Source organism: Syngnathus acus, chromosome 2 (genome assembly GCF_901709675.1).
Source record: "Syngnathus acus chromosome 2, fSynAcu1.2, whole genome shotgun sequence".
NCBI lineage: Eukaryota > Metazoa > Chordata > Actinopteri > Syngnathiformes > Syngnathidae > Syngnathus > Syngnathus acus.
In genome coordinates, this window is record NC_051088.1 from 19,345,403 (window position 1) to 19,369,935 (window position 24,533).

Sequence of the window (24,533 nt, forward strand, 5' to 3'; positions counted from 1 at the left end):
TCAATAGATTCCCCTGGTGCAGTCATGCTGTAATCCATTCAGTGACAATGATTAATTTTGTTGTTTTGAAAATAAGACAAACCTCAGCTCATTATCTACCTAGTTCATGTTGCTCTGCTTGTTTTATGTACAGCCAAGTTGCACTGCATGTTAATATAAATTGTAAATACAGTAAATATTCCCCAGCCTCTAAAAGCATATCTGCCAAATTGCTCCCATGAGTACCAATTAGTTTACAAAATGTTGCACTAGGACAACACGTAAATGCGACATTGTGCTGTTATTGCCGATAGCAATTACCATTGAATAACAATAAAAACCTGGTATTTTATCTTGACTTTCCAATGGGAGTGAATTGCACAGTATAAAGGGGAACAGTTTGGAAAACAGATGGAATTTTCTTCCACAGAGGACTTTAATGGATGCAAAAGTATTTGCTTTGAAGGGCATCTGAGTATTATCTTTCAAATGGGTAACAATTATTTAAAATGTTGTTCATACAAAACGTTTCTGTAAACATTAGCAAGTGCAGTCATTCTTCATTACCGTTCCATGCGTTCGTCAAATATTAAAAATAAAGTCTCAACTTGTGGAGTGAAAACGTTTATTATTTTAAACAACCACAAAAAACACAACAGTGAGTGAAACAAACAAGAATTCCCCTCACTCTCCCAAAAAAGCCACGTACCTAAATGCTTGCATTTTCCGTGTGCATATAATAATTTGAATTTAAAACAATCAAACTGTGCTGGTTGAGTGCAATAAAGGTCATCCTTAAAATATAAATCTCGGTTACAGGCATTCAACACCAATCAGATCTTCAGTGCAAATGCAACACTGACTTGAAGTAGACATACACTCGGGTGTTGAATGTTTGGGCTCAAATGGATAATTGCTCCAATCACGAGTGTTAAATCTTACTTTTTACCAGTTGCTTAATTTGGCTTGACCTGTTCATTTAAAAAAAAAAGCACTGCAATCTTTCAAAATGGTGGATAAAGCTCTACATTCTTCACAAAAATGTACAATTGTGAACAGCAACAGTGAATACCTCATGATTTACCTTGTAAATAAGGTTGTGAATTAAGATGGAGTCAAAAGATAATTTACAAACAACACACTGTAACCTGCACAGACCTGTTGGCTGGATCGAGGGGGGGGAAAAAAGTAACAAGAAAACATTCACTGTTCAAACCATTATACTGATGTAGGTTTGGGAGATGTTGAAACAGTCCAAAGTGAGGCAGCAGAGGCTGGAGGTTCAACAACATGGTGGCTGCACCAAAAACTAAGCAGCTCCGAGCTGTTTTGATCACACAGCTCCCCCTGAAGTCTGGGTGAGTGACTCCTGGGTTAAAAATGGGCCCACGGGCTGCTGTGGTAACGCAAAGTGTCTGGTTGTGCCACGGCACCGGTAGAGAAGAGCGAGGCTGGCTTTAGGCCGGGGGCGTCTCTGCTGCAGCACAGCCAGGGCTGACGCTGCGTCAATTCACCCTTTTTGCAGACTTGTGCCAGGAGATTTTGAGAGTCTGTCTCACTGGTTTCCTCCTGAGGACAGCCGCTCACTGCTGACAAACACACAACAGAATCAGCAACACGGCTAAAAACGAAAACAACTGTCATGGATAGAGAGAAGCAGTAGACATGCACCAGGGGAGGCTTCAATAAACTGCCGCTGTCAGCTTCAAATGCGTGCAGAATGAGCAATCGCAGCAGTACTTGATTACGTATTCAAAACGTGCACAAATGAAAATCTGAAAAAAAAGCATCTGCACCGCTCTAAGCATGAACGTGCAGCCCACTGGGCTACAAGCAGGCAGCCTCCTTGATTGCATTAGCAACATTTTTGACAAGCACACCTGAAAAGAGTACAAAATATATCGGGGAGTGGGGAAAAAAAAAATGACATGCTATTTGAAATGATCAGCACAACTTCATTTGGTGCAAATATGTAAGGGGCTGCTGGTTACATTGCAATTTTTTCCAGGTTGTCTATTTGACTGCTTACGTGCACATACCTTTTCAACAAGTATACAGGGAGCTGCTCTGGACACAATTTTGGAAAAATAAATAAATAAAAATGAGGGGGAGTATTTCAATACTGGCTGTTTATTTGCTAATGACACCCAACAGCTATTTTGATGTCCTTGACATTATGTTTCATTCTTATTTAACAAACTAACAAAAGTTTCAGTGAGGTAAGATGAGGTCAATTATCTGCAAAGAATAATTGCAGTGTTAAATCAACTGAAGCCTCCCTCTGGATTTCAGATTACCTGCTTCACCTACACTGTGATCTGAAGGTAAAGATTTTCTGCCCGCCTTCCTTCCATGCCCACTGCGCCAAACTCCCATTGGACCCTGGCGAGAAAGGGGTTATTGTTATCGGATATTAGCGGGAGGCAAGTGTTGGAATACACGAAAACATCTGTCTGACAATCAGTACGGCTCAGACAGTTAAACAATAAATAAGAGTCAATTAGTATACCTGATGTTTGGTCATCATATGTGCGGTGTGGATGAGCGGCTTGTACTGCAGAGGCTGGCCCAAGAGAGAGTAGTGGGCTTCACCTAGACGTGCCCACAACAATTAATGACGTGAGTTTTTACAACATTCTTCATTTGGGCCCTCTTTTCAATTGTCGTGTACAATAGACAATTTTTATTTATTTAACTGCAGGGCTGAACATGTAGAGCTTAATTGTACACATGTATTAGAGAGTAATAATTTTATACATTTGTTAAATGGTTACAGAAATAATAATTGCAAAATAGTTTGTAGGGTGGGCACAGTGGTGCTTGTGACCAGCAAGTTTACGTTTCAGTCGTTCTAGGTTTGAGTATTTAACTTCAACTCAAAATGACTCCGTTTCCACTCTGTCAAGCCCTATTTGATACATTGAGGTCGCCATTCTGTAGTGTTTATGTGATTATTTATGCATAATAAATGTGATCATGTTTATTGAAGTACAAATTAATTTGTTGCGTCTGTAAAAAAAAAAAAAATGTTGAAGAATATAATCTCAATATTAAATGGCAATTTAACATCTTGGTGTATTTACTGACCGGGTCCAGTGTGACAGAAGTCTGTAGGGAGCTGCAGTTGTTGCTGGTGAGCCATGACGGGGATGGACGAGATGCCTTTCATGTTGGGCGATGGTCCCGATGAGGACGCGAGCATCGGGGATGAGGGCAGGCTGCTCTACACGCAATAGACCAGTGGTGCAGTCAGGAACAATAGGGAAAAACACAAACACTTTTATTCAAAAACAAACAAACGCCTTACTGCATCCACCGCTCTACACCTCTAATGTACCATTACTCTTTAATGCTTTTATTATGTCTTATTTTTATATTATGTCTCCCGGCTGGCCTGGCAATGCGCCTTGGGATTGCTCGAGCTGAAAGAAGTGGCTGGGGAGAGGGAACTATGGGGTTTTGTGCTAAAGCTAAAGACCCGAATCCGGATAAGCGGTCGAGAATTAATGGCTGGATGGAATATGATTTGCCGAATGCCATCAGAAACCAAGTGCTTGCGTCAAACAAGCACGCACGCACACACACCGTTTCCTTTTTTTTTTTTTTTTTTAAACCAGATTTTATATTCACCTCTCTGTGCCTTCATGAATCCTCAGAGTGGAATGACATTTTTCCGTCCTCTCATTGGTTCAGCTTTGTTTATCCCCTGACTGGTCCAGCTTAAAATGCAAACCAAAAATTGATTTTACAGGGGACGACAGTGTTGGATATGATTAAAAATTCATTTTCAAGGCGCACATTTCAAGGAAAGAAAAAAAGGTTTTATCAGGCTAGGTTAACCAACATTGTTGCTGGCTGATTATTTCAACACAAATGGATTTTTGGGCCACTTTCAGAGCAGTATGTATGAGGGAACAGTTAGCTTACATTGACAGGCAGGCGCAAAGAAAAGTGGTCTGCTGCATCTAAATATTTTTATATTAATATTTATTATAAACTTCTATAATGGAGTGCATAGGTTTTGGAATTGATATAGTTTGGCTTTTTTATTAATGGTATTTATCTACAAATACACAAAATGCTTTTTGTTAATGCCACGCATTGTTCGTATTATTTTGTGATAGTAATGTGTTATTAAGATGTGGATTCGGTCACTTAAGTCTTTATGTTCACTGTTGGCACTGCAAGATATTTTTCAAATACTACCTTAAAACATAATTATTATACAGAGTAGTTTACAAACACAAGGTAAAGTCTGGGTCATTGAGCCAAAATTCAATTTGGATCATACCATTTTTTTTACGAGTATGTATTTTTATACAAGGATGTGTATTTTCCTGCTGCTGATGCACTCACACAGCATTTGTACCTGCATGTTGTCAGACGGCAGCGGGTGATCAGTCGCTCGGCGGCTACGGTGGTGCTCGGGGCCCAGGTGTTTGTGACTGGGTTGCTTTTGTTGGCAGGGGGAGGACGCCTGGGGCTGCTGGCAGGGGGGAGCTGCCATTTGCAGCATCATCATACTGCTGCCGGGGGCCGGAGGCAACAACCCTGCACACGATTAAAAGGAACGCAAAAAAACAGGCGGTTGGTACAAATTTGTGCTGGGGAAAAAAAAATGCAAATCAGCTCAAGCAGTCATGATACAATTTAATTCGGTGTGGCTGGTAAGCAGATTTTCAGCACGTTTACCATTTTTTATTAACGCAGCTCATCACACAACGTCATTAATGCATTTAGACTGAGTGTATTTGTTTGTGCAAATGTGTGTTTGCTCAAAAGCTCTTTTCCAGCAGTTTGGTTCACCTACACACCCTATCCGTGAAAACAACACTATTAGCTGCTCGGCAATTAGATTTTAAGTGCCTCGATTATAAAGGCACATCCATAGGGGCTATAATTGAGTCGTTCTCTTCCTGCTAAATCTTCTGTGATGATCCGGAAGATCCAATTACCTAATTAGTTTGAGCTACGTGAATGTGACTGATGGGAATGGAGGGGGGGGCAATTAAAATAAGGGGAGGCTCCTTCTGCTGCGCCGACATCAAAAACACTTCATTTCAATTCAATACTTTAAAAATTATGTTGACACATGGTTTAACAACAGGTAAAAATCCAATTTCAGAAGCTAATGTTTATATCAATTAATCAAATCAACAAAAAAAGAGACGAGAGATTACAGACGTAAAGCGGTCAACCCAAGATGTTCACGCTTCCTGTTAAATTGAAAATCTGCATATTTACTTAATAGTGGTTTTTAAATTTTAGTCTACCATGTATTTATTATAGAAAAAATAAAAACATGGCATTTACTCACTCATCATCGTAGATCTACTCAAAAAGTAAGCTGTTAAAACTTTGAAATTATGTTCCCATTTCAATGTTTCTTAATTTCTAATTTTTACTTTTTTTTAATCTTTTATTAATTATGTTCATCTTATTTGGGTGTGCATTTTTTTTCTTTTTTTCTATCTGCAATTTCAAACATGTAAGCTGTGTCTTTATGATATTATAATGTAATTGGAAATCACATTAGGACAATAAAAAAATAAAAACTTTCGTTAATTCTCTCTGACGCCCGTGGACTACAGTACTCTGAGTGTGTGAGTTGAGCAAGTATGCCTTTCTCCCATTTATTTCCGAGTACCCTATCTTATTGTGAACACACAAGTTAGGGTGTTTGAGTGCGCACACCGGCTCTCCGTTTTTGCTGCATTCTGAATTTCCCAAATTTGAGTAACTCATTGAATTTCCAAACGGCCGTGCTCCGAGCATATTTTCTGAACGCACCATTAATTTGGTCATGTAAAAACGGAACGGTCATTTTTAATATGGCGCTGTCCTTTGGTTGATAAATTATTATGTTGAACTCTTTTCCTGAAAATGTCATGTTAAGCAGAATACCAGGTTTTTACTCTTGCTATAGTGTCTTCTTTTTAAAAAAAATCCTTTGAGTTGACATCCGCTTTAAAATTCAGATTATTCCCATGCCTGAAGGAGCCAATTAAGAGATTTTACTGGAGATGCTTGAGGTGAGGCTGCCACGTGACCTTCGTCTGACCTCATTCCTGTTGGATTGAAATAATAGCTCCCACCACTCAACATTCACATGTGCATAATAAAGGGCATTTGAGAGGAAACAAACACTTATTTCGATGAGATTCATCATGTCTTCATAACATTAAAAGATTCTTTTGTTCAGACGACAACAAAAACAAAAGAATCTGTTTATAGGAAACAAACACACCTGAGCCTCTGCGGGCCACATGGATAAACCTTTATATTAATCTTATTTGTCTGACTTACAATATGCACATTTATCATGAAATCATTGTTTTTCTTGTCTGCAATGTAGTATTTTATTACAAACATAATACACAGTATGTAAGAAATACATTTGTTGTTGATTTTATGGTGTCAATGTAACAGATTTACTGGGGGCTACAGCATCATTGTCATTTACGCAAACAACAACACTCCATTGTTCATGTGTAATATGTGGTGTTAAATTGAGTCTTGTGTCAGGTACGCATCCATTATACAAACTCGTTTGAGATAATTTTATTATTGGCGTCTAGGTTATGGCTGTGAAGAAAAACTGCGGTTAATCAGAGAAAATTGAGCACAGTGGGGGGGGGCGCTGCACAGAGGCAGATATAAACAGTAAATAGAACTTATTTTCTGGTATATTGGTAAGACATTTCTTCCTTTATGATACATCAATGCGATGAAATGTATGTAATGTGCACTATTCACAACTCATGCCAAAGAGATCATAACACATCCACTCGTATCCAGACGTGACTTTGTCATTTGGCGTAATGCAACTAACGACTGCTTTTAGATTGAAGTACTGACCTGTGTTCTGCTGGGCAACATAGGAAGATGAGTTCTGAGGGAAATTGAGCTGCTCCATCATTGGGGAGGGCAGAAAACTCACAGTGGAACTGCGAAGAAAGGTACTTTCAGGCAAATATCTTCACCACCATCATTTCAAACTGAACTGAAATATATGTTTAGGACATGTCAGATTTGTGCGGAAGGGGGCGATATTTACATTAAATATATGCCCCTGCATCAATTCAAAAATATCTAACAGAGTTGATCTCATCACGTAAATATGTTGAAGCAACCTGGCACCCATAAGGAGGAGTTGTGCGAGCTCAACATTACAGCTGGTGTATTAAATTTGAAAGTGAACGTAAATCTCTCTGCAAAGCAGGCGCTCGGCTCTGTAAGCAGCCTGCCTGTGGGGACTTGTGTACAGCTGGCGAAACACAGACTGCAGGTGGACAGGCAGCCCTTGTGGGAGAAGCGGCGGAGCGCTTCCGATGCTACCGCATAAATCATTCCAGCACGGTCTGTCCAGCGAGAAAACTGTCTAATTTCACACCTGAAACAATGACAATGTGACCTATCCGAGAACGCCCGGGCTTTCTTTGCTTCGGTCCCTCGCTGTCTTTGGTTTGCCACAGATACTGTACAGCCTCGTGTAATGCTCCCAGAGGCACTACAATCACCAATTTCCAGACTGATTGGATCCGTAGAGGCAGAAACTAATTACGTGGTTTGCGTTCTGTGAACTAGTTCTATCAATCTGTTATAACGAGAGCCTGGCGCACCGCACGACTCCACGAAAGCGCAGCCAAGACGAAAAATGGCCAAAAAGCAATTAATTGCAAAAGGTCTCTCAGTCGACAATTATCAGTTGCACAAAGGCGCGGCTCACAGAGTATTGAGGTAATACCATCTTGAAGACCTGTGCTCACATGGTGCTTTGGGGATTCATCAAATAAGAAGCACCTTCACAAGTAAGGCGCAGTGTTACCTGCATATGTTACCAGCAAAAACTTTGACAGCACATAATTTGACCTATTAAAAGATCAACTATGCTCACATGGTGCTTTGAGGATTCATCTAATAGGAAGCACATTCACAAACAAGGCGCAGCAAAAAACTTTTGAAATCCTGACAAATCAAAGCACACAAATTGACCTATTTAAAAGATCAACTCGAACATGCATTAATTATTTCTAAATTAGTATTTTGGATTGAACTGGATTTACATTGTACATTCGGGCAATTGCTTCAAAAAGAACGTGCATGTGCATGAGTATTTAGATGCTACCTCATGGTAGTGTGCTGGTTCGGAGCAGGGAGAAGGCTGTAGCAGGGCTGGACACCAGCGACTGCTACCGCACCTTGTCCTGGCGGGCACAACATTGGCCCCGTATGCTGTGGCAAGGACACCTGGGATGGACCAATGAAATAGCAACTAAGGCTATACAATATATTGAAAAAATATAATTATCACCATCTTGGCCCATGCAATATGCATATTGCACATTGAAAGAAAAATAATTCTTTTATTAGATCATACAAATTTAATTTCTTTAGGTACATCACAAAATTGATACAGCTAAATTCAACAATCATATTTTTTAGTTCCTCACTTTCTGTGCATTTTAATTTAATTCATTTTATACATTTTAGTTTAGCTCCAAACAATGCATCTACACAGACAGGCCACAAAATTATATTGGCAGATTGTCAAAATAGTCGATTAAAAGATTCCGACAGTATGAATCAACTGAACATCAATATCTTTGTAAAGGCAGAATTGTTTTGTTTAGCCCTTGCATTTTACGTCATTTTCTAAGCAGCCATATAATGTGGCTGACCATGCATACCTGATAAGACTGCATTGGAGAGTACTGGACCATCATGCCTTGCATCTGACTGCTAATGCTGCTTTGCTGGACACCAGTGAGAGCAATGTTGAGTGTTGGCTGCATGCCCACTATAGTCTGGTAAGATGCTGGGCTTGACATCACAGGCTGGTGCACTGACAAAAGAAAAGCAAAGCACTCAGGCCACACCACAACAAGCGGACAGAGCAGTGGAGTCAAATTGGGGATTGAAATGCTTGGCCACAAAGACCGGACTCCGGTTAATAGGGTCTTTTCGGGATAAACAACCACCAACAAGGAACATGCAGTGCATCAGCAGGGAGAAAAAAAACAGACGGGGACTTGAGCTGTGCGGTGAGTTGAGCTGTTACAGCAGAGCAAGGTGGAGGCACTTGGGGTAAATGAGAAAGTCGATATATCTGATTTAGCCCGCAGGGGCCTGAAACAGCAACATGAGTGACCAAATGAATGTTGCGAGGAAAAAAACCCCAAACAAACATCAATTTCTTATTAACGCCAAAAACACCTAGGCGATCAGACTAGCAGGGCCATATTCCCAAATGGCATGAAATGGTGGCGCTGGCTCCTGGCTGGAGGGGCACACTGTCAAGGTGACAAGGTAAGACATTTGAAAATTCAGTCCCTGGTGACACACGTGAGGTGCTGCGAGCGACAAAAGAGAGGGCATGCTTTTGTGAAGGTGTCTGCAGTAGGCCTCCTGGGAGAAAGACACAATGAAACAATGAAAGCACCCCATGGAGCAAGGAGCTAGCTATTTTTATCCACCCACCTCTCCCACTTTCCCTCACAAACCGAGCATGAAATGACCGCAATCTTAAATGCACCAGATTTATTCCATTTCAGCAGGCAGCAGATGATTGTGATTCCTCAGACGCAGATAATGACTGACTTTCTCCTCACTGTTTTTGATTGACGCCAGTTTGTCGGGAATTAAATCCTTCCAACTAATCTGAGTATAAAATTGATTTCGCCCTTCCATTGTCTATTTATGACAAACCATCAACAGCTTTGGCCTGCAGGTGAAAACTGAGGGGCTGAAAAAGAGACCGGTTCACTGTGAGATTCATAGAGGCCTCTCAGACAGCGTCCCGGCCCCGCATCCCGCCTCTCATCAGTATTCCTCTTTGATCTGATAATGAGGCTGAGAAAGGAAGTAAAGAGTCGATTTTAAACAAATGCTAAGATATTCAAGGAGATTCTACTCTACCCTGCTCTGTGCCTGCTTCAGCACCTACAATTTGCAGTGCACGCTTTTCCTTTAAGTAATTAGGGACAGTGGGGGGACACACGTTATTATTCACTTAGAAATAATTGATGTCCTTTGCTGTGGTATGGCATCTAAATTTGTCTAACTACTGAACCCAACTAGGGAAACACTGCAGGAGACGTATACAGACTGCAAGAGTGCACATTTGGTTTTATGTTTGAGGTGGCCGCAGTGAGGTGACAAGAGAAGAAGCAAACAGATAAGACCCTGCTGAGTAATCTGGACTCAGAAATACACGGAGGGTGGGAGGATGGAGCAACCCTGTGCCCTTTCCCAAGGTGAACTGTGGCATGATCTTGCTTCTGTATGAAAAACAGTGAAAAAGCTAGAAGAGACTCTTCAACAACATGCCTTTGCTTTTCACAGCATGACACCAACGCAATCAAGGTAAGCGCTGTTGCTTCACATCAAAACCTGCAGACCTGGTTCATTTTGTGTTCATGTGTATCAAAGCAAGCTCAACAAGAATGTCGAGGGCAACAAACCATTAATTGTGAGAGTTGTACCTTGCTGCTGGGCCAAGGTTTGGCTGTGAGGGCTATTATGCGGCGAATGGTTTACAGGCGGACGGTAATGCTGCTGCTGCTGCTGCTGCTGCTGGCTGGAGCAGTGAGGATGCTGGGTGGATGAGCAGTAGCATGTGGATATCTGCAGAAGCACAAAACAAATTCAAATATCAAAAGGAAAGAACAAGTGGAATTGAGCGATGCACACCTGCTGAGCTACCTGCTGGACTGGCTGATGAATGAAGGTGTGCTGCTGGTTCAGAGTGGACCCAGGACAAGCTGCATAACCAGTCATGCTGCTGGGGTAGCTGTGGTGGGGTCCTGGAAGCGGTACAGGCTGGCCTTGGAGCATCCCTGGGTGCCCCCCTGTGGGTCCTGCGACCATGTAGTTAGAAACTTGCTGGTGTGCTCCATGCAACACTACAGGGGCGGGATGGTGGTACACTGCTGTATAATGGCGGGGGTCTGCGGCCGGCGCTCCAGCGTTGCTGGGGGACTGCTGTGCCAGAGTCATGTGACTGAATTGGGTGTTGAGCATTTCAGGCTGGAGAAGAGATTTCAAAACAGCTTACTTGAATTATTGATGTGGATCAATACAGCTTTACCAATTAAGACTTTAATTTAAGATAACCGATAAAGCAAGAAGGGTAAAATAGTTTTGGATGTAGTTTAAATATAACCTCCTGTCTGTAGACAAAAGGAGCCAAAAAGTGGATTTCATCAATCCATACCAATACCACAACTTAAAGTCTTTTCCGACATGTTGTTGTAAAAGTAATGTTTTCCGTCATGTATTATTCAACAATAACATCTGGTGATGAATTAAATATTAATGGAGATTTCGACAGGCATAATTAGTTGCGGGAGCCACAGAGTTAACTAAAACCAGGTCACAAATCAGGCCATCCGTTTTCCCAATTTACTTTCCACTTACAGTGATCTTCAAAAATGTTCAGTGACTTACAATATTAAACAGGCCAAAAATGACTGATTTGTAATCAGCAGAGAAAAGAATGAATGAAGTTATGTACCACAGTGTATTGTTGGTTAGCTGGTTGGAACTGAGGAGGAAGATGGTAAGAGACTGTTGGGTTGTGAACAGGCTCTGAAGACGGCTGGAATGGATGACACATCGGCTGAGGAGACAAGGAAAGAAGAAAACAATTGAGATGAGGAGAAAGGATGTCTAAGGTCTTGAGCACTTGGCTAAGCCCTGCCGACCATCAAGCACTCCATTGTAAAATGACAAATGGAGTTCATGACCATAGTAGCAGACTATGAAACTAATGCATTTTTTAAATATAGTGAAACATTTCCCAGGTGTCAAAATACCAAGGATGAAGAATTGCAGGAACTTTAACGAATATGTTTTGAGGGGGCTGTCCTATCTCATGAAAATGAGCCTCTACTAATACTGCCTGCAGCTTAATTTGTAAAATTCAGAAGAGCTTGGTTATTTAATTTCAAATTTGAAGTGTGGAGAGTCTCTTTAGAGACACAACTACTTGTATAAAGGGAATTAATGTGGAAGTAGAGTAAAAAAAAGTCTTTACAATCGTATTAACTATTGGGCAGCATAGAACAAAGAGTACGATTCTGATTAATATTGCGTATATGGAATATGACTCCTTGTGCAATTGTGATGTTATTTTCAGTAGACAGCAAGAGTGACAAAATAACCACCCCCAGAGATGGATAAAAAACGGGTGGATTTTGGATTAAGCAGTTCTCCTTATCATGGTGGAGGGGCTTGTGTGATTCCGTGATCCTCAGAGCAAAGTTGTTGGGGACTTAATCCCTGGCAGGGTCATGCAGGGAAATAGGTACTAGACGAGGTATCGGACAGGGCGTGGCTGAAATGACTTATGACAGATAAAATCATTGGTGCTTATTTTCGCCACGCCCAGACGTAGGTCACCAAGACCTCTCGGAACTAAGCTTGTTTTGTTTTTGGGCGAGTTCCTAGTGGGGTGGCCTGGACCAGTCAGGCACAACCCAAAAAGCTAAAGTGGATTGTGAGCTGGACAGCATATATATACTATACTTATTGCACCCAGCCCGACGCCTATGAATCCACTTATTCTGGCCATGTCCAGGTGGGATGACTGTTAGATGGGTTTATGCACCAAACAGCAGTTCAGCAATTGAGATTATCCACATGTTGGAATGAAAGCATTTCATAAATACTGTATGTAGTGTATTGTATTGATACATGGAACAAAAAAACAAACAATAACATTTATATATTTTTGCTGACCTGGGAGTGGAGGGCATTGATGTGCTGTTGCTGACTTGCAGCAGAGGTTGGCTGCTGTAGCATCTTCCCTTGGTGGGGGCCCCTGCCGGCAGGAGCTGCGACACTGGCCGGACTATAAGCTACAGCAGTGCTATTAGAATGAATGATTGGTTTTCCTGCCGTGAGAAATTCAAAAGAGAAAACAAATGGGTGAAAGAACCCACATGAGCCTGTATGATGCAAAGTAAACAAAAAAACATTGTGCCTGTAACAGTCAAAGAGCACACACCATGAGGGTACCAACAAATCAAGCGGAGTGAACACAAAATGGTTCGAACATTTAATCATGCCTGACCAATGCTCTGCGTGTGATTGGTTTGGTGGGCATTTCTGAGGTGAGGCAAACCTAAGAAGATAGTTTGAATAACCACGTCAAGGGAAAAAAAAACACGTTTTATTTTTAAAAGAATGCTTCCACTGCCATTGGTTGCTGGGGTTTTAATGACTATGTATGTGTGTCTAGTTATTTAAAATTGAATTTAATGAATTTAAAACTCCAGACTCCTGGGCAACATTTTGTGACATGAAGGATACGTCACAGCGAGTAAGTCAATTTGATTTATTGATTCCTTTTGGGTCTGGCTTGCAAGGGCTACATTTATACCAGCGAGCTCTTCATGAACAAACTTGAGGTGCAAAAATCAACCAATAAAAATCCATAATTAAAGTTGTCGTCAACTAATTTTATGATTGATTCGCTGTGTTGCACAATTACAACCCCAGTCACACTGCTGTCCACGTTCCTTGGCCTCTTAAGGGCAGTGTGTTGTATGCATGCAGATTAGTTGCCATTTAATTGCTTTAATAGCAGTTAAATAACTTTTTCACAGAATAGGGATGGAGACATAGGGTTGTAATTTCATGAAAATTAGTCCATGAAAATAAGTCATTGCTTTTGAATTGTGGTTCAACAAAATGATTTGGAGAAAAAAAAACCTCACAAAACAGTTCTGAACAAAAATGATGTCGCGCCTAGAATTTGACATAATTGGACATAATAACATGTTGAACCAACGTGTGCCCTCTAATTAGCATCACAGTTGTTTTCTTCCAACTAGTAATGAGTCAGTTGGTCTGTTTCAATGCTAGTTATTTGCACTTATCGCAACCCTCGAATGCCAGCGATTTTAGAGAATTTTGACTGATTTTTCAAGACCCACAAAATATTGTGGTCTGTTTATTTTTTACATCGATACACATTTGTTTCTACCCTTTTCCACTCCCTCGTAATCCGCAGGAGTATATAGATGAATTGGGCAATGTATTTAAAAGATCATAATGAATAAAATAACTTATTGTTCCCAGCATTTTTATCGACATCCACTGTACATGGACTTTTGCTATTCGTGGCCTAGTGCCATTCCCCATGAATAGCGGGGGTCAACTGTAAATACATATATTGTTTAAAAAAAAAAATAGCTTCCTTTTTTCTTCCCAGAATGCATTGCATGGAGAAAACATTTAATTAATTAGGTTATAATGACATTTCATACGTGTGCTTATCTTACCAATAATAGTTGAACATAATTTATATTTTTGAAAACAGATGTATAGGTAAACAGAATCTAATTGCACCATTGAACAAATTTCAATGTTTAACCACTATATGCAATACAATAATTGAGCATAGATACCTGTGTGCGGATTCACCAGAATGCTGCCAGGTGGTATCCCCGAAGCTTCCAGTGACATCACATAATAATTTGTTGCATCAGCAGAAGGCGTAGGTTGTAACGGGACACTCTTGATCATGTCAGGGAGTGCTGAGCCTTTGGTGTCTGCAGCTTGGTGGATTAAAGGCGTGCCAGAGATTTTGGGCCGTAACGAGACTGACACGGTGAAAGGACGGTGTGGATGGGAGATCGAACTGGATGAAGAACCAATGCTACTGCATGATTCTGAACCTGGAATGACCAAACAAAGAGTGATACACAATCTTAAAATTAGATTTCATCTTTATTATCCAAGCAGCATCATGACTTGAGAATTAACTATCAATGGGGGTGATAAAGAATAGATGGTGATAATTAAGCAGTGGGGCTTATTCACAGCTTAATAACAGCAGCGGTTGGATGGACTCTTGAGGGACGCGTTGAAGGAATTGGTAGTTCTGCACCATCTGTGCTAGATTTGTCCCTGTGTAATTACTAAATGCTGAGCAAAATAGAAACGAGGCAGCTTCAGATCGGCCATTGGTATTCTGTGAGGTTCAACATGGACTAGCTTGCACTGGATTTTTATCTAAATTTGCATCTTCCAACTGGGTATTGAAACAGTAGACAGTAGCTTTTAGATTTGACTTAAAATATACAAGAAAGAAAAAGAAGTTGTATTTTAAATACATTGAATTTGCCTCACTGTTCCAACAATTTTGAAGATGAGCGCAAGTGTCCTTCAAACGATTACTGTATGTGAAGATATAAGGATAAGGATATTATTTACGAGGCAGGAAATTGTTTCCTTGACTAAAAATAAGGACACGGTTCATAAACTCCACTTTATAGAATTTCACCTTCATTTTTTTATGGGTACCTATTTTATGTGGAGATTGCATGCGTATTTTTGCATGGGACAGTAGTTTGAGGGCAGAAAGAGAAAATGAGATGTCTTCTTGACTAACTGCGTTAAATCCTCATACATCTTTCTCCCCTGTATGGAACAAAATAAGAAAACACTACATAGTGCAGGAAAATGTAACAGTACCTAGATCAATTAGTTTCCTAATCACCTCAATGAAGGAAGCAGGCAGTTTCCTAACTGCTCACCAACTGCTTTTGTCAGGGAGCCCCTTTAATCCGAGAATTTGAGATATTTTCTACCTTTGACAACTTCCCAACAATTTGGGAGGTCCACAGACTTCGATAGAGGTTGGACAACTGTCGCAATGTGGGGTAGAATTTCTGTCTCCAAAGTATAAGACGCTGCTAAAAAAGGATTTCCCATTGATGTCTGTTTAGTGAAATATATTTTTCTCTTTCTAATCAATGAAGCAATATCGATTCATTTGTTATGATTTGCTTTTCTTAAGAGGTTGAAGCTATTTGTGTGGCTATTTGAAGAACAATGGCTTGTGCGTCTTCTTTCTTGCCTGTTTTGGAAAGCCTCCCGGTGCTCTTACTGCTGGCGGTGCTATCCCCTCGTGCCAGGCCGGGGGAGATGCTGCTGAAGCTGCTGGCCTTGGTGATGGCAGGCCGTGGGACGAGGCGGTTAGAGCTGTCCGAGCTGTCAGTGCTGCTCCAGGGTCGGGGTTCGCCGTTTCGTTGCAGCGTCTCTGTCTCAGAGCTGCTCTGCCAGCTGGCGCCTGACGGTCCGGCCCATGACCTGGTCAGAGTTAGTCATTCTTTCAGTCAGTATTAAGAATCACGTACACACATTTAATCGTGTAGACTTTCAAATCTCCTTGGCTCGTCAAGAATAATGTTGGTACCGAGATTTTACCACGGTGTTCAAATCAAATGGACGACTCCCTTCCTTCTTTATTTTGTTTTCTATTTCATTGCAATGGCGTCTTGTGAAGTGTGTGTGTTTCAGGGGGGGTTGACCTTACCTAAAAATTTGCCGCCTGTGCTGGGTACGCGTATATGTGTCTTCATCCTGAGCACTAAGAGGGAGGGGTAGGAGGAATTAGTAGCAGAACGCTGACAAATGATCTGCACCGATCAAGACCAACGGCCGCTCTGACAATAAAAGCACAATTCGGCACACTTCAAAATAGAAATGGCCGCCATCCTCATTATAGATGAGTTGTATTTACATATTAAAGGATGCACTGACTGAAAATTATTCTCGTGAGACTCAACAAGCAAAGACATTGATAATGATCATTATGCATCTTACCTTTGATCCAGTATGAAGTGATCGCCCTATGAGTGAAAATTAAATTAGATCATTGATAAAAATATTGCAATTTACTCAGTAGTATTAATTAGCTTGTTAATGTTTACATGTGGTGTCATTGGTTGCAGGTCTTTTCTAAATATCAAATCAATACCATTCCTGGAAAATTCTAAACACTTAATCCAACACTGTAATTGCTGGTAAAAATGAGCTGAATTTGCACACGAATAGATTTGTGTTAGATTTGTTCAGCATGGCCCCCTCCCCCATCCCGCCCACACAAGGAGAGCTCACATCATGTGCAAATATCCTTTCTCTGGCTCGCTGGTACTCCTCCTCTCGCTCCTCCATCGATTTGCTTTTCTTGTCTGCTTTCAAACGCATCCGAATCTGGCAAGGACACAGCAAACGCACGTACGCACCCCCCCGCCACACACACACACACCCACACACACGGCTTTTTAGCAGCTTTACCAGGGATGCCAGATTGTCCCACTCGTACCGACATATCAGAAATAAAAGTGACAGCTTGGTGGTGGCAGCAGGGTTGGGACACCTACCGTGCTGTCGTCACGATCAAAGCTGGAGTTGTCTCGTTTAAGAATGTAGCGTTTCTGGAAATCGTCTGCCCTGTCATCCTTGATGTGCTCGGAGAATTTCTGATCGGGGCTGTCAGTGGGGAATTTTTAACGGTTAAGGAGGCGAGCTTCATTTCAGGCAGATGCTGACAGCAACATATGTTAATCAACTGGAGGGCAAAAAAAAGCCCCGCATGTTGGCGACATGTGTAACAATTTGCAGAAAGATGCTCACATTCTTGTGTTGGTAGTTTTGTTGATCACAACTGACTTTCCAGTGAGGTCCACATTGTGGTCCATGCCAAAGTAGGCAGCCACACGGTGTAACAACATCCTGTGGTAGGACGTCATGGGCGGGAACGTTCTCTTTTGACTTCTAAAAGGAGACAGAGAGGAGTGGGTCAAAAGTAGAGCTCATCTCTTACATCCATTTAGATAAAACAGAAATCCCAGCACAAATGTACAAGTTAGGAGCAGAACTGAACTCCTTTCAAAATGCTGCAAAAACAATTTGATTCATTCTCATCAAAATTAAGCACCATCAAGGATCAGAAAGTGAAAATATTCTTCTGTGTTGTAGTGCTCAAATGCTAACCCTATTCCTAAATTGGACTTGAAGAGGGATGAAATTCAATGAAACCAGAAACAGGACTCACTCATTATTGCCGATGAAATCCAAGATGTCTTGCTCAAGCTTCAGCAGCATAATTCGGTCCCTAAGAAAATAATAAAGACTTTCCATATAGTGCGCTTTCGGGGTTAACGCGATTCCCAAATTCAGAACCCCAAAGTCCGCGTACTTACCTGGGGTTGCTCTTTAACGTGTTCACTAAAAACTGATGAAGATCTATTCCTGTTGAATCAGTGTAGTCTTGACTGGAATCTAAAAAAAAAAAAAAAGATCACAAGTCCTGTGAGAACTTCTTCGTAAAACTCAATAAAAACGGAGGTGGGCGGAAAAAAATCGATATTGTTTCCCAATTTCCATATAAATTTTTTTAATTTAATTTTAATTGTGCAACTGTATCAGCAAGGGTTCAAAAGTGAAAACCCACTCAGCAAACAATAGTGTGGTGGTGACCGAGAAAGCGTCTGGGACCTATAATTGGGGCCTTGCCTCATCAGTGGTATTCCCTCCACCAAAGGGTGGCAACTTCAGCCTTGTGGGAATCCGTGTAATTGCTTTACACTTTTCAGCCCACCGCAATTAACTGAATCACACTCATTATCTGCCCATCACAAGATATAATTGAAAATAGAGAAGCACTTTTGGACAAACGGGAGGGTAACTTGGGCCTATCCACACAGGCACAAAACGAGAAAATATGAAGTGCGTTGGTTGTGAAATGGTCGTGCGCAATCTACACCGAGCAAAGCCCTCACTGGAGGCTTTCTATTTTCTCACCTCTGCACAGCATTTTCCTCTGCGTTCTGTCAGCTTTGTTCACCTTGTCGCAGACGACTTCTTTCTGAGCCTGGTTTTGTGCGGCTCCATCATCCTTTTCCAACATCCGAAGGAGGATTTCATCCTTAAGTGGGCAAAAACAAAGACGGAACTGTTGTCATTCTATATTAACGAGGTGTTGATTTAGTCACTGAATCTTCAAGCGGAGCACACAAAAAGCCTGATTGCTTGCTATTGACATTTTTGGGGAGGAGGGTCAATATCAAACAAGCGTAATAATAATTTTAGAAGGTAAATTCAGCTTTCAATTTTCCTTTCATCTTACCAGAAGTTCAAGGTTAATTCAAGTGCATCATGCACAATAAAGGCAAATGTTGAAAACACTTCAAAAAGCCTCATGGTTCATCATTCAAATATTTTTCCTTGATGGTAACGATGCATCTGCATCCATGAATTTCAATGACGATAGCAATTAATCATCAAGATTAGCTTGTTTTTATTAAACCATCTGAATAATACATGAATTCCGTCCCCAAGTTAAACAACGCAGCACATTTCATTAATTAAAATTCAGGAGTGGGAAGAGTTAGAGAAGTTCTAACGCCAACTGCTGCAATCTGACTGCAAGCTTTCGGAGGGTGTTTTTTTTTTGCTTTGTTTGCTTCCTTTGTGGAAATGAATAAAAGGGTGCCTTGGTTAACCCAAGCAGAGCTCTTTTTTTCCACAGACCTGTAGCATAACGGTAGAATCGGATTTGCTTTTCAAGCAGTTCTGCATGTCTTCAATGGCTTACAAGTGCCAACAATTCATGCGACATTTGGTTTTAAAATGCGAGTCAGTGGCCACAACAAAAAGTTAACTGATCTCGCAAACTGAAGATAATAGAATGCAATGCTTCAATTTCAGGTGGTGTAAAATCTGTAAAATGTAATGAGCTAATGAGAGCTGCTACAAGGAAATTCCCAAGTGGGATTTTGAAACGACGTCGACATGTCAGGTTTGAGTGCCGCTTGAGCGACAGCACGTTCCTGTCAAAGTAACAATAATGAGAAAAATTCTGGCACGAAGCAGTGGCGGTTGTTGCCTAACGCCACCCTCTGTATCGCATGGAACCCGCCCGGTTGATGTGCAGCTCTTGTGAATTGCCTCGTTTGTTTACCGACACCCATTTATTTCACAAAAAAAGGGAAAACAGCAGGAAAATGATGGCCCTCTGAATGTGTAATGAACATGCTGTCAATCTAACACAAAAAGTACAACGTCCATTCAAAGGCCCTTGACTATAAGGCATTTGATTTGAATTGACAGCCAGTCATAAACAACGTCAGTGCAGATTTTTTTTTCTTCTTCCAGATTTGGACAGCCTATGGATTTATACAGCCTTTTGTTAATGTGTGCAATTTGACAGTGAGGGAGTGACAGTGATGTCTAATAGGAACAATGGTCAACTTCATCATCATGAGCTACAGTTTCACATGTTCGGATGAAAAATTTTGCTTCAAGTGTGCTTCTTATATATCATGGGACTCTAAAGTTGAATTCATATGTCGATTTAAAGCTAAGATTGATCTTATTCGGGTATTGAAAGACTCGCACAGTTGAGCTCAAACATGCACCAATTCAAATTTGGCTCTGCAAAAAGTCATATACAGTACGGACTTCATATTTCAGATGACCTCATTTTGTATGTGTGGGAATTTTGTCATCAAGACATGTGCCAAGCTTTATTAGATTCGTCCTCGGCTCATCTCTCCACAAGCAGTGGAAACCAGCCGAGCAGTTTTTCAACATAATTCTGCCAACCCACAAACTGCAATAACACCCTAGCCTAATTTGGTGGATGAATTAAAAATTATTCAAGTACTAGTTTAATAGTGTATGTGTAAAAATCCTTCATAATGCATGCGAGTTTACAATGGAGTGCACAACAGAAAGGTTTATTCCAAACCAACGTTCTTTTTCTGATTATGAATTAAAATATGTAAATAGCGTTTTGTCCAGAGTGACAACTTCTGCTTTTAAAAATTTGCATTGCCACACTTTTAAAAAAAATAAATAAAAATTCACCCCTCTGGTAATGAAAGAATAACCCACGTGGTCATAGAAATAACTTTGTAATCAAAGTGATCAATAAAAATGTAATGAATACTCCAATGAAAATCCGACATTGCTTTTGAATTGTGGTTCAATAGAATTATTTAAAAAAGCAAAGCAACTAAAGAAATAGAACAAGTCTTTTGTTGCACAACGTTTTGATGCAACTTCTGCACCTATCAGTAGGCCCACTCCGTATGAGCAAACTGCTACAGTAGTCTCAGGTTTGCTTTCTACAGATGGCACTTTTCATCTCCAAGCGCAGATGTTCAATAGGATTTAGCTTTAGCTCTGAGCTATCCCTGAGTTTTTTTTTTTTTTTTTTTATCTGTGTGTTTTGGGTCATTGTCCTGCTGCAAGAGCTATGACCTGCAACTGAGATCAAGCTTTCTGACACTGGGCAGTATATTTCACCCTAGAATATCATGATCGCCTCAAGATCTTATTTTACCCTTCACAGATCTAAGACACCCTATGGCGGATACAGAAATATAGCACCAGAACATAAAAGAGCCTTCTTCATGTTTCACAGAAAGGAGAATGTTTGTGCTGTTCTCAACAGTGGTCTACACCTTAGTTGTCTCCCGTGAGGTCCACTTTACCTCAAACAACAAAAGATGTCGCAATCTGATAGTGATGTACATTGACCTTGGAGTTAACCTTTAATTTCTTTGAGGGATGTTCTGGAGTCTTTTGTTATCATTCACATTAACCCTCTCTTCAATTTGTCATCAATTTTCTTCTTGGGACTGCACCAAAATTCCAGAATAATGGGTGTAGTCCCTGGAACACCAGCATATTGGAAATGGTCTTTACTTTTGACATGCTTGTGTTTCGTCTGCTTTCTAATCTCCTGAGACGGCTTTCTTTTTTGCTTCTTCTGGTCCATGTTTAGTGTGTTACACACTACGTTATTAAACACTTGTCACCCTTTAAACAGGCTCAAGGTTTTTTTTTTTTTAAATAATTCTGTTGAACCCCAATTCCAACGCAATGACTGATATTCACTGGCTCATTTTCATGAAATTACAGCGGTATGGCTCCACCTAACTAATGTTTTGCTTCATTCCCTATTGTCCTAGCGCTCCCCTCCAGGATAGCTTGCCAAAAACAGCCCCGCTCAGAGGCATCTCTACCAATAACTGCGGCGGGGGAAATATCAGGAGTATTCAATTAGGGCACTACATAGCAGTCGGTAGGTGATGTGCGGAAATTGCAATTTCCTCAACATGATTGATGGCGGTAATACAAGACGTCGTGGGAGTGCAGGCAATGAGAGAGCGCGGTGGGAATAACATTGCCCTCTGGTTATGGGGCACGGTGCTGACTGGCTAAATCGTAGGACGAATTCACCTGTGTGTGTGTGTGTGTGTGTGTGTGCAGGCGCATAAATATATCATTAGCAGAGCAGAGTGGCATTTAATGGAGTTTAAGTTTGATCTGGCGGTGTGGGCGGGGCTGAGGGGGGGCTGGGGACTCTTTGTCTGGATGCTGTAAAATAGTTGAATTAACAAATTATATTTCTGCTTGCTGTTTGTGTTTTGATGATGTGATGCTTTCGCCAGGCTGCAATGGTCAGGTATTCCATCACAGCTGTCAGAGGAAGGCGGCTAATAGTTCGCTAGAGGTCCTCCATCTCAATTTTAATGAGCTGAATGGAAGAACTCATCCGTGGTCAGCACTTCCAATAGAGCTACTGGATGTGTGTCCAGCTGATGGGATGACGAATGGATTCAAAGAGGTATTAGATACGCTCAGGGAGTTTTTACCTGAGGTGAAGCTGAAGGCTCAAGAATTGGACAAGGGAAGGACTCCTCACATATTGCCAGGCTCCGAACGAGCTTTAGCCTGGTCTTAGGCTGTCGAGGGGGGGTGTAGGAGCAGACAGTTAAAACCATACACACAGATAAAAAGCAGCCAAAGACACCCACAAGCTAGCAGAGAAAAAAAAGGTTGCAAGCAAATTTTGTCTGTCTCGTGACTGAGGTTTTTTTTTTTTCATCCCATGATGCTTCCGTCAACTGTCCCTGGAGAGGCATGACAGCAAAGCAGCAAACAAACCACCACAGCCTCCAATGTGTGCATAGGCAAACTGACGCTTCACAAGACAAATTGCAAATAAGTCATCTTACACAGATGAGATTTGACAATATTCCTGACAGTAAACACAGGTGCAGCTTCAAATGGATTCCAAGGAAACAATTCACATGCTTCATTTCAAAACATGCGAGTCAAGTGATCCATACCTTCAAGTACTTCACGGGCTGCACCATGTAAGCAGGTGTTTAGTTGGAGGGAAGTTATGCGGAGGAAGAATACAGGAAGTTAAAATCGTCACAAAAACCACTGAACTTTGGAAATTAACACTGTTGCCTAAAAGATCTTAAATTAAACATGGATGGCCAACAATTTGGGCTTCTGTCACTCTACAAGAAATCTGCGGAAAAAGGACGATATAACCCTGCATATCCAAAACACCGTAAAAGAGGAACACAATTTTTAAGGTGAAGATTCAGAATTTATTTGGAACCTTTTTTGCAAAGCCTATACATTTGTCACCGTCCAACAGCAACCATGTCGAGTTCATTTTCTGACAATAATGTCTTTAAATGAACTTGCCAGCGCTCACTCTATTCATTCAGACAAGTCATTAGAAAAATGAACATGTTAGGAAGGTTGTGCAAATCATTTCCAAGGCATAAGTCTTACATAATGTGCTCTTTCTGTGACAATCACTTGAGTTGAATTCCTTTTGGCCATCATGTGAATCAGACTCAGAAGCGGGAGAGAGATGGGGCGTCTGACAGTATAAGTTAAGGTTCAGTGCTCCTCCTTTTGAAGCACCAGAGCACGACACTAATACATGTTAGAAAGTTTCATCGTGCGTTGAGGACACAAGGTGGCGAAGGTAGCAGGTGACCTAGCAGGAGTCGTTCCAGTATAAATTGTACCCGTGCCCTGTACTGTGCCTGCTAATCCCAGCATGAATATCCGTCCTTCTTGTCTGTCCTCTAAAAAATCAAGAGGACAACCACCAAGCAACCCCTTTCTCGAACTGAGCTTGAGGGCCTTAAGTTGCATACAAATTGAAATGGGACGCTGCCTGTGACCTACAGCACCCCTTTCTATATCAGGTAATACGGAAAGGGAGGAGTGGTGGGTAAGGTGGGAGAGGGCTGCGACTGCGTGTGCACCGCTACGCCAGCTAATTGAGCAGCATGGGGCCAGTGGGGAATGAACAATACCAGCAGGAGATAAAGGAATGGAAATAAGAAAGAGGGAAAGGGCTGAAGTCAGCAAAAGTAGGGCGGCCACCAACAGAGGATGGAGCTGCAGAGCTGGAGGCAGATGGTGGCAAAGTCACACAGTACTGCCTTTCACTGAGAGTACACACACTAGCAGATATGCACGTGTGCACGCACACATGCATGCATACGCACGCTCTTGCACACGCAATCCCACTCTACCGTAATTTTCGCCTCCATCACAATCTGTCTCCACCATTTGAAATTCCAAATTTTAGGGGACAGCATTAACTATCACATTGAGACCACAGAATAGTCATTTTTTTCTAATTTGAATAATTTATGAATTTACCATACATTTGATACTAATTTCAGGATGAGTATATAATGAAAGTTGGCTGGTAAGTAGGAACAAGAAAGGACAAAAATGTCTATCGTATAATCAAATGTTCCATCATACAGCATATTTAGCATTTTGTACAGGAAGTAGGCATCTAAGTAGGTGAACAGTTTGTTATGGATCTAAAATGGAGGGCAGGGGGGTCTGCGCTTCAAGTGTAGAAAATATGTTGGTTAGAGTAAAAATCTGAATAACACGAATGTGACGTCGTCATC

The 24,533-nt window shown here is 41.2% G+C and overlaps 1 protein-coding gene across 14 annotated transcripts in view; it reads right to left on the reverse strand.

Moving 5' to 3' along the window:
* Positions 1-587: 587 nt before the first annotated feature.
* LOC119133358 (R3H domain-containing protein 1-like) overlaps positions 588-24,533 on the reverse strand; it is a 34,045-nt gene continuing 10,099 nt past the window's right edge. For 3 of the 14 annotated variants that reach the window (XM_037269096.1, XM_037269087.1, XM_037269081.1), the window contains 24 exons: positions 22,920-22,937; positions 22,443-22,532; positions 18,580-18,703; positions 17,979-18,057; positions 17,831-17,890; positions 17,410-17,550; positions 17,157-17,265; positions 16,891-16,986; positions 16,597-16,622; positions 16,307-16,360; positions 15,848-16,080; positions 14,394-14,663; positions 12,721-12,875; positions 11,495-11,599; positions 10,672-11,007; positions 10,464-10,605; positions 8,670-8,824; positions 8,108-8,229; positions 6,838-6,926; positions 4,349-4,530; positions 3,067-3,202; positions 2,489-2,571; positions 2,277-2,361; positions 588-1,568 (listed from right to left, as the gene is read on the reverse strand). In XM_037269096.1, the coding sequence (XP_037124991.1) occupies positions 1,354-1,568; positions 2,277-2,361; positions 2,489-2,571; positions 3,067-3,202; positions 4,349-4,530; positions 6,838-6,926; positions 8,108-8,229; positions 8,670-8,824; positions 10,464-10,605; positions 10,672-11,007; positions 11,495-11,599; positions 12,721-12,875; positions 14,394-14,663; positions 15,848-16,080; positions 16,307-16,360; positions 16,597-16,622; positions 16,891-16,986; positions 17,157-17,265; positions 17,410-17,550; positions 17,831-17,890; positions 17,979-18,057; positions 18,580-18,703; positions 22,443-22,532; positions 22,920-22,937 (3,105 nt within the window). In that variant the 3' untranslated portion in view covers positions 588-1,353. Of the gene's footprint in view, positions 1,569-2,018; positions 2,047-2,276; positions 2,362-2,488; positions 2,572-3,066; positions 3,203-4,348; positions 4,531-6,837; positions 6,927-8,107; positions 8,230-8,669; positions 8,825-10,463; positions 10,606-10,671; positions 11,008-11,494; positions 11,600-12,720; positions 12,876-14,393; positions 14,664-15,847; positions 16,081-16,306; positions 16,361-16,596; positions 16,623-16,890; positions 16,987-17,156; positions 17,266-17,409; positions 17,551-17,830; positions 17,891-17,978; positions 18,058-18,579; positions 18,704-22,442; positions 22,533-22,919; positions 22,938-24,533 lie in introns of those variants that run through there. The other 11 variants (XM_037269153.1, XM_037269143.1, XM_037269171.1 and 8 more) reach the window with 11 other exon arrangements.